We start from the raw sequence: 9,901 nt of genomic DNA on the forward strand, positions 1-9,901 counted from the left end.
TGCCACCTTCATCATTAACAGTCTATACTTTTCCCTTAGAAAAGAAGGGAGAAACACCGAAAGTGAGGAAGAACACAGATAAACAAGGTTGAAGGTAGCGAAGATAAACTTAAGATTTTTTCTCTGTAGTGTTTTCTGTTTACTCTTAACAGTGGCCAAAAAGCAGCAGTATGTTTTTGCCTTGTAATGGCGGCATGTAAGTATAACATGGTAGAAACACTGAGTAGAAAAGAATACATCTTACAGGTCTTATGTTAACTCAGAAGGATAATTAAATATGTTATTTTAAATAAGCTACACTTTAAGAAGACATTTAGATTTATATACTTTAAAGATGCAATAATCCTTGCCTTCTGAGGGATGTTAATTAGGAGTTAATGAGTGATACCAGTACCTGAGGGGAGGAGGGCTCCAGCAGCTTGGACAAATTGGAAAGAACACTGACTAGAAGGAGGGCTTCTCTGCTATTGAAGTCTTCCTCTTGGCTGCTAAGTAAATTCAGTAAGGACCTCTGAGAAAATAAAGTATATACATGAACATTAGCAGGTATATTCCTACCAGGAAGAGATTCCTGAGGCAGAGACAGAAAGAATTCAAAACTGCCAAAATTCTAAGATAAAATCTGGAAACAAATCTGGATTGAACAGTAGTTTCTCAACTTACTTTAGACCAGAAACCTCTTTGAGAATCTCTTAAAAGAACTAAGGACTCTTACTCCTCCAACCCCTTCCTTCTCTTCGACAAATGCACATTAGGAATGAACTGTGCATCCTGATTTTTGGTAGCTCACAATGCCCTGGAACTCTCCTACTCACTTCAGATTTAGACCACCCCCAACAACCCAGCATTCTCTACACATCTTCCCTATTGATTTTTCTCTATGGGCATGCCTCATTTTATTGTGCTTTGCAGATAGTTTTTTTTAAAAAACAACAACAAAAAAACACACATTGAAGGTTCATAGCAACCTCTGCATCAAGCTAGTCTATCGGCAACATTTTTCCAACAGCATTTTGGTAATTCTCACAGTATTTCAAACTTTTTTATAACACTATTACATACTTAATAGACTACAAACCTCCAAAAAACCAAACCCACTGCCACTGAGTAGATTCCAACTCATTACAACCCCTATTGGGTTTCCAAGCTGTAAATCTTTATGGAAGTAGACTGCCTCATCTTTCTCCAATGAAGCAACTGGTGGTTTGGAATCACTGACCTCTTGGTTAGCAGCTGAGTATCTTACCCACTATACCACCAGAGCTCCATCAACAGACTACAGTATAGTGTAAACATAACTTGTATATGCACTGGGAAACCAAAAAATTCATGTGGCATGGTTTATTGCAATATTTGCTTTATTGCAGTGGTCTGGAACTGAACCTGCAATGTCTCTGAGGTCTGCCTTTATTCCTTTTCTCATCACTGAAATACTACACATTTTATTATTTGTTTGACAGTCTCTCCCCACTACAATGTAAGCTCTGTGAGGGTGGGGATTTTTGTCTTCTTAGTTACCTGCTAAATCTCTAGCACCTACAACAGTCCTGGTCATAGGAGGAACTTTAAAATTCTTTGCTAAATAAAGAAATTCTGTGTGACAGAAGATGCTGCTATTTTGACAACTCTTGTCAAAGTAGAAACTGGATAAGCTTCACTGTTCAGTCTTTTAAGCAATCTGACAGACAAAACCAAACTGTGGATTTAAAGACAAACGCCACAAACTCCTGAATCTCTCCTTATGCCAACTCTTTATGATCTGGGAGACAGTGAGTTCTGCATGTTGGGGTAGTTAACACAAATTCTTGCCGAATCCTTTTTAAATGCATTATTTTCTATTCCAAGAGCTATGTCCTGTTGCTTGGGTGATGACCCAGAAAAAAGATTCCTGTCCTACTTGCTCACCATCTGCCCAGTCTCACCAGCTGCCCTTGTACACAGTCACTTTGCAAGGAGCCTCAGGCAAGTAAAGCAGCTTCCCAAGGTGTCTCACCTGGAACTGCCGGATCTGGAATGCGGCTCTTTGAGTGACACTAACTTCTGCCTCCTCTCCCACGTTATCTGTGACATCGTTATCTGAAAGGAAAAGAATATTATCTTTTTTTTATGGATTCACGCTTTTTTGACTAAAATTTTAGAAAACCCAAATGTTTGGAGGCAGATTTAAATGAATTTGTAAAATTCTGTAATGTCTTAACACAATATTCCATTTTCCAGTCACTATTTGTGTTAAATGTAATCCAGTAAGGATTGATTCTGAATCCACTAGATGTCACTCCTTTGCAACATTAGGACTGTTCTCAGGTGTCCTCTAGTAGGTTAACAAACAGAATAAAGAGGTTTGGAACAGAAGAAGAAACTCAGATGAAGGCAATTTATCAGTATTCAAGGACCTACCCAGAGCCCTGAGAAACTGCTGAATTCTGGGCTGATAGAACTGTTGTACAACATCCAGTATCTTCTGCAAACCCTCCAAGCACAGCAGTGAGATGCTCTTTCCTTTCTCTTTTTTCCCTGACTCTTCCACTGAAGTAGGAATTGAAGTGTATCTCCATAGCAAGACCCTAAAGATGAGAAAAGTGATTTTATCTTCAAAGTCAGGTTCACTGAGGTACAATTTTTTTTAATTGCCCATTCTCCACCCCCTGCAGTCCCTGGTAACTATGCATTTGTCTATTCTAGATCCCTTGTATAAAAAGAACCATACAGTATCTGTCCTTATGTATCTGGCTAAGGCGTTTTGGTGGCATAGTGCCTGAGGCATTTGACTGTTAACCAGAAGGTTGGTGGTTCAAACCCACCAGCCACTCCATGGAAGGAAGACTGGGCAATCTACTTGCACAAAGACTTACCACCTCGGAAACCCAATCGTGGTCACTTTGAGTTAGGAATTGACTCGATGGCAGTGGTTTGGCTTTGGTTTTTTTTCTGGCTAATTTTATTCAGCTTGTTTTTAAAGGTTCATCCATGTCATAGCATGTATCAGAACTTCATTTCTCTTTATGGGTGAATAACACTCCATTGTATGCATATACTCTTTTGTTTATCCACTCATCTGTTGATGGGACACACGGTTGCTTCCATCTTTTGGCTGTTGTAAATAATGCTGCTCTGAACACTGGGGTACAAACATCTGTTTCAGTCCCTGCTTTCAAGTTTTTATAATAACTGTTTCACCTTTTGAGAAGTCACTGAACTGTTTTCTATAGCTGCTGCAACCTTTTATATTGCCACCAGCAATAGACAAGTGTTCCAATTCTCCACATCCTTGCCAATGCTTGTTTATTTTCTGATCACAGTAGTCCTAGTGGGAGTGAAGTAGTATCTCACTGTGGTTTTGATTTGCATTTCTCTAATGGCTAATGATGCTGAACATCTTTTCATGTGTTTTCTAGCCATCTGTATACTATCTTTGGAGAAATGTCTATTCAAGTCCTTTGACCATTTTTTAAAGTGGGTTGGCTTTTTATTGTTGGATTGTAGAAATTCTTTGTATATTCTGGATATTAAGCTGTTATCTGATATATGGTTTCCAAATATTTTCTCCTACTTTGAAGATTGTTTTTTTCACTTTCTTGAGAATATCCCTTAATGCACAAACATTTTTAATACTGACAAAGTCCAATTTACCTATTTTTTTTTCCCTTTGATTGCTTGTACTTTTGGTGTCATATCCAAGAATCCATTACTGAAAACAAAGTCCTCAAGGATTCAGTATTTCACCATGAAGTTTGGGGTTAACCATAGGGTTTTTTTTTTTTTTTTTAAATATAGATTTCCTTTACTGGACTGAGAAAGTTCTCTCTATTCTGGTTTGTTAAAGAGTTTTTTTTTATATTTCATTTTTAAATCATGAATTTATGTTATATTCTGATTTTCTGCATCTATTGAGATGGTCATATAGTTTTTCTCATCTAGTCTGTTGACAGGGTGAACTATATTGCTGACTTACAGGTTGTGAGCCAATCTTGCATTCATTTCTGGGAAAAATCCCACTTAATTATTTCCTTTCCATAAATTTTTTAGGTTAAATTGCTAGTATTTAAAAAAAAAAAAAAAAGTTAGGTTGGGGCTGCTCCCTCCTTCCCTCCCCCCCTCAGGAAATGTGACTACAAAAGGGGAGGAAGTAGGGGACCTTGCTTAATACAACCACCCTTTTACCAGGCGTAGATTTGAGTGTCATCCTCTAACACAGCTAATAATAAAATGATATTTTTTATTCTAAGAAAAAAAAATATTTTTGCTAGTATTTTGTTTTTATATTCATGAGGGCAAATGATCTATAGTTTTCTTGTAATGTCTTTGTGTAGGTTTGATATTAAGATACTTCTGGGCTCATAAAATGAGTTGAGACATGTTACTTGTACTTTCTCAAAGAGTTTACACAGAAGTGCTATTACTTCTTCCTTAAATGTTTGCTAGAATTCACAAGTGAAGATTATTTAGAGCTTCCTCTGAGGGAAAATTCTGAACCATGAACTCAATTTCTATAATAGAGATAGGATTACTCAGGTTAACTATTTCTTCTTGAATGAGCTTTTTAAGAAATTGCAATATTCAAGAAATGTCCATTTATAAAATTTACTGGCTAAAAGTTGTTCATAATATTTATTATCAATTTTTAAATGTCTGTAAGATCAGATGTGCCTGCTCCCTTCCTTCCAGATAACTGTAGTTTATGTCTTTGTCATGAGTCTGGCCAAGAGTTATTAAAATTATTGATCTTCTTAAAGATCCAGCTTTTAGCTTCATTCATTTTCTCCACAGTTTTTCTATTTTCATTGATTTCTGCCTTTTCTTTACTATTAACTTCCTTCTGTTTGCTTTAATTTGCTCTTTTTCTAATTCCTTAAGGTTTGGCAGCTTAGATAATTGATTTGAGATCTTTCTTATTTTTCATTATAATCACTGAATGCTATAAATTTCTACTTATTTTTCCACCTAAACACTGTGTTAGCTGGACTGTACAGATTTTTTGTTTTCATTATCTATTTTTTCTTTCTATAGAGACCCTTTTATTAAGCCTTAAACAGGACAAAGACAATCATCCGAGTAAGGGTAACAATCAGTATATACCCAGTACAGAGGTCGATGGAATCCCTTCTTTTCATTTTCATTCTATTCAAGATGTTTTCTAATTTCCCCTTTCTTTTTGACTTAATGGGTTATTTAGAAGGATGTTTTTTAATTTCCAAATATTTAGGGATTACCCAGGTAGCTACATTATTGCTTTTTCATTAAATTCTGTTATGGACAGAAAACATACGAGTTTCTATTCTTTTAAATTTGTTGAGTTTGTTTTACCACCCAGAACATGGTCATCTTGGAGAATGTACCTATGTACTTGAAAGGAATATCTGTTTTGGAAGTGTTTTTGGGTAGAGTGTTCTAAAAATGTCAATCAAATCAAGCTAGATGGCAGTATTGTTCAGGTATTCCATCTCCTTCCTTATTTTCTATCTACTAGTCATAGTGGCTAAGACACTTGCCTGCTAACCAGACGGCTGGCGGTTCAAACCCACCAGCCACTCCTCGGAAGGAAGGTTGGGCAATCCTACTTCCGTAGTGATACTGCCTCAGAAACCCAAGGAGGGGTCGCTATGAGTCGGGGCTGACTCGACGGCACATAACAACAACAACAACAACAGTTCCATTGATAAGGAGCCCTGGTGGCATAATGGTTGAGTGCTCAACTGCTAACTGAAATGTTAGCAATTCAAATCTGCTAGTGGCTCCAGAGGAGAAAAGACCTAGCAGTCTACTCCTATAAAGATTACTCCATTACTGTCAACTCACAGGAACCTATAGGACAGAGTAGAACTGTGCCACAGGATTTCCCAAGCTATAAACCTTTATGGCTCGGAAAGAAGACTGGGCAATCTACTTCCATAGATATACTGCCTTGGAAACACAAGGAGGGGTCACTATGAGTTGAGATCAACTCGACAGCAGTGAGTTTGGTTTTTGGTTTTAAACCTTTACGGAAACAGACTGCCACATCGTTCTCCTGTGGAGAAGCTGGTGGGTTTGAACTGTCAACCTTCCAGTTAGCAGCCAAGCTAACAGTACACAAGTACACAAGTTCTACTGATTACTGACAGAGGGGTATTGTCTCTAATTAAGACTGTGGATTTGTCTATTTCTCCTTTTAGCTCTATTAGCTTTTGCTTCAAGTACTTTGGAAAGTACTGTTGATAGGGTGGTTTAGGACTGGTATGTCTACTCGATGAACCATTTAATATTTATGTAATATCCTTGTTTATTCCTGGAAAGACAACAATATTTTATATGTGACTAAAAATCCACATCAAAGCAGGACCATAAAAAAACCCCAAATATTAGTGATTATACTTTCACTTAGGGCATACCTCCAACTGTCTCCAATCCCAATTTCCTCTCTTGAGGAATCCACAGTAAGTGGAACAAACTTCTGAAGGTTGGAGTAGCTTACCGTGTTATGTCACAGAGGTTCTGAAAGACCTTGTCTGGGTTCTGGCCATCAGGGCCACTCACATGCCCTGCTTCCTTTAGCTGCTGCACCTTCTGCAAAGCCACACTTACTGCATATCGCATGAACTCATTGCTAGACCTCAGAACAGACAGGCTTTCTTCGTGGCTTTGGGTACCATCCCTAGAGAGAAACACAGATTTCTCCTTATTGCTATTGGGGTCTGGAGTTAGGCTTTTGAAAGATTTCAGAATATCAGCAACCAGCAAACTCTGAATAGCAGACTTTCTAGCCAGCCCATGCTAGGGTCACTGTCATGGCTGCCCTTTTATAATGACCGCCCTGAGTGCTGCCTAATTTTCTTCTCCCTGACTCTATCCTTTAAATTTGGTAAAAATTAAATGTCAGTCTTATTCTTTCTCTATTTTGTTGTTATTCCTTTGTATTTTTAATCCATCCTTTTTCTTTATTCCTTTTTTACCTGTTATTGTGTGTGTTCATGCTTACCCATTGTTGTTGGGCGATTCTGCCTTACAGTGACCCTATGGGACAGAGCAGAACTGCCCCATAGGGTTTCCAAGGCTGAAAATATTTACAGAGGCAGACTGCCTCATATTTCGCCCACAGAGAGGCTGGTGGGTTTGAACTGCTGACCTCTTTGATTAGCAGCTAAGTGCTTTTTAACCACTGTGCCACCAGGGCTCCTTATGCTGTCACTTAAATAGATTTTCTCAGAATATCTTGCTGGAATTCATCGCTATCTTTTCATTCATTAGTCTATTATTTCTGATTTTCCCTTCAATAATCTGAGATACCTCTGTGAAAAGCCTATCTAGGACATTTCAGCTTTCATTTCAAGAAAATTACAAACCTTCTGTAATACAAGTGAATCTGGGTAGAAAGTCTTTAAGTTCTTTAAGCAATGTCTTAGAACCTTACCTGAAAAGAGCGGTGAGAAGATCAGACACAAATTTCATAGACAAAAGACTATCATGTGTTCGGTTGGTCAGTTTAGTTTTGCCTTTATTAGCTTTTTCTTTAAGGATGTCAGAGAGTTTCTTGTAACACATAAACAAGCTCAGAACCTCCTCAAACTTGTTTTTACTGCGTAAAAGGAAAAAGAGACCACCAAGGGCAAGCATCAGAGTATTGTGGTTTTACATACAGTAATAAGGACATTATAATTATAATGCTTCTTTAGATGTCAAATTTTCAACACAACATTATAAACAACTAGATCTTCATTAACATAGCCCTTCCTGGGTCATACCAATCTATTTGGGCTATTACTTTTTTCCCCCCTCCTATATTTATGTCAGTCAGTGCAGAACATTATCAATCAAAACTTCTCCATTCAAATTAGAAGTTCTTGAGTTCAGGGTTTGGGTAATTTCTAAGCATGTTGGAGGGTCACTATTCACAGGGCTGTTTTACATATGCTTTTGTGTTCTCTGGTGGAAAGAAGATAGTCTAATCTCAGACTAGATATCCACCTAAGAGATAATATCATGATCTGTGTCTGTTCAGCATATTGCTAGAATTAAAATAAATAAATAAATAAATAAAACCAAACCCCACACACAAAATGGAATGTTCATCAAACCACAAATGGAATCATAGCAACCCCTTACCTGAAATTACTTATGGAAAAGTTATATTCTATTAAAACCTCACAAATTCCCATCACAAGAAAAGTACAGAAATTATTTTTGATGCCAGTATCAGTAGTCTCAGAAAAATCTGATGATTTATCCTAAAAGACACAAGATAAAATTAATAAGCTACTAAAAACTTCTATTATTCAGTGTAGCTGAGGACCTAGCAATTACCAGCTCGAAGTCTTCCAGCTCACTCTTAATCATTCTATTAGTGATGGATTCCAGCATATCATCCAGGGCTTGGTAGAATCCCTCTTCTTCCTCTTCTTCTTCTTCCTGCTGTAGGGGCATCACTTTACTCTTATACCAGGCCAAACAGTGCTGAACACAACATAGCAGATGAGCCTGTACAAGGAAACAATGAAATGTTCTCAAGTGTTAAGGGATAACCTATGAAGCTGTTCATAACCAGCAAATTCTTGTCTATGAAGCTAGTTATTCATTAGCATCACAAATTAACTCAATGTGAATGAGTAAAACTGGGAAAGTTAATTAAACAGAGGCATTGTTTTCTGAACCTTTCCCAAAGGAAGTAGGCTTACAAGTTACTGACACTTGAGATTGCAACATCTGATGTGCTCTCACTGATGTAGTCCAAACAGCTCTGAAGCCAGATTGTGGAGTTAAATTCTCTCTAGTTGCTTTGAGTCTTAGAGGCTACTCTAAAGATAGTTTATGTCAAGGGAATTCTGCAATTCAGCACAGTGTCCTATCCAGGCCAAGGATACTTCATGGCATAGAAGGCACACATAACAGCAAGACCACACTCCCTACTTCTCTTGCTATGAGTTCTAAGTGACATGAGGTGGGGAGTTTCAGTTTTTATCCTCTCCTCGTCATGTCTTTCAGGCTAGATAACAAGAACAGAAAACCATGTTGTGCTATCTCCTCTGAAGGTTCAACAAAGTGCTAACACTAGCTTAGTCTGAATTGTATACTCCCTTCAGGCTGATGATGATGGTTCCCCGGTTTTATCTCCTAGATGACATTGTTCCCTCCATTCCAAAGCATATTTATTTAGTATACATAAACTCAAAGATTTATAAGTAGAAGAAATGATGTTCTTTGGAGGAAATGGCAGATGCCTTGATTTCTTAAACTGCCGATGTAGAGATGTCTTACCCTTAGACCCAAAGTGATGATGGGCCTGGAAAGACAAGTGAGATTTAAGAGCAAAAATTCACAAGGGAGATAGGAAGACAGCTACACAGGGAAAAAGCATCTCTTCCTGAAGATGAACTCTAACCTTAACAGTAAAAATCATGGTTATAGAAAGAAAGAGTCTCACCAGTGGCTCTTGTAGAAAGATTTGATCACCTCGGGTCACAATACAAGCTTCTAATTTCAAAGGAGGCAGCAGATCCAGTTTTGGCTCATAGAACTGTTTTAACTGTAATATAAAGAAAAAGACAACATAGCTCATGAATGCTTTTCATTTTTTTAACTGGTCAAGCTGATGGCACTGTTTAATGTCTAATGCATTCTAAGACTTGTTTCACAACTATCTAAGGAAGAACGCAGCAGATTTTTGCTTTGGCCTGCTGTTCTGGTTACCTAGTGCTTTTCTGACAAGAATATACCACAAATGGGACGGCTTTAACAAACAGGAGTTTATTCTCTTACAGTTTGGAGGCTTTAAGTCCAAGTTCAAAGTGCCAGGCTCTAGGGGATGGGTGAAAGCCCCTCAGCCTTGGGCTTCAGCTCTGCCTCTAGCTCCCAGCCCACTGAAGCTGGAGGCTTTTCTTCACTCAGACAGCTACTGGCTGCTGAGGCTGAAAAGCCCAATGTTGGCAAG

At 38.0% G+C, this 9,901-nt stretch overlaps 1 protein-coding gene across 1 annotated transcript in view; it reads right to left on the bottom strand.

Annotated features, from left to right (window-relative positions):
* Positions 1-9,901, bottom strand: part of FANCI (FA complementation group I) — a 141,555-nt gene that overhangs the window by 27,559 nt on the left and 104,095 nt on the right. The window contains exons 19-26 of the mRNA XM_007946090.1: positions 9,395-9,496; positions 8,278-8,451; positions 8,080-8,201; positions 7,388-7,552; positions 6,452-6,631; positions 2,398-2,564; positions 1,994-2,076; positions 395-511 (exon numbers count right to left, since the gene is read on the bottom strand). Of these exons, the coding sequence (XP_007944281.1) occupies positions 395-511; positions 1,994-2,076; positions 2,398-2,564; positions 6,452-6,631; positions 7,388-7,552; positions 8,080-8,201; positions 8,278-8,451; positions 9,395-9,496 (1,110 nt within the window). The remainder of the gene's footprint in view (positions 1-394; positions 512-1,993; positions 2,077-2,397; positions 2,565-6,451; positions 6,632-7,387; positions 7,553-8,079; positions 8,202-8,277; positions 8,452-9,394; positions 9,497-9,901) is intronic.

This window comes from Orycteropus afer, unplaced genomic scaffold (assembly GCF_000298275.1).
Source record: "Orycteropus afer afer isolate SDZICR_OR568_19922 unplaced genomic scaffold, OryAfe1.0 scaffold00150, whole genome shotgun sequence".
NCBI lineage: Eukaryota > Metazoa > Chordata > Mammalia > Tubulidentata > Orycteropodidae > Orycteropus > Orycteropus afer.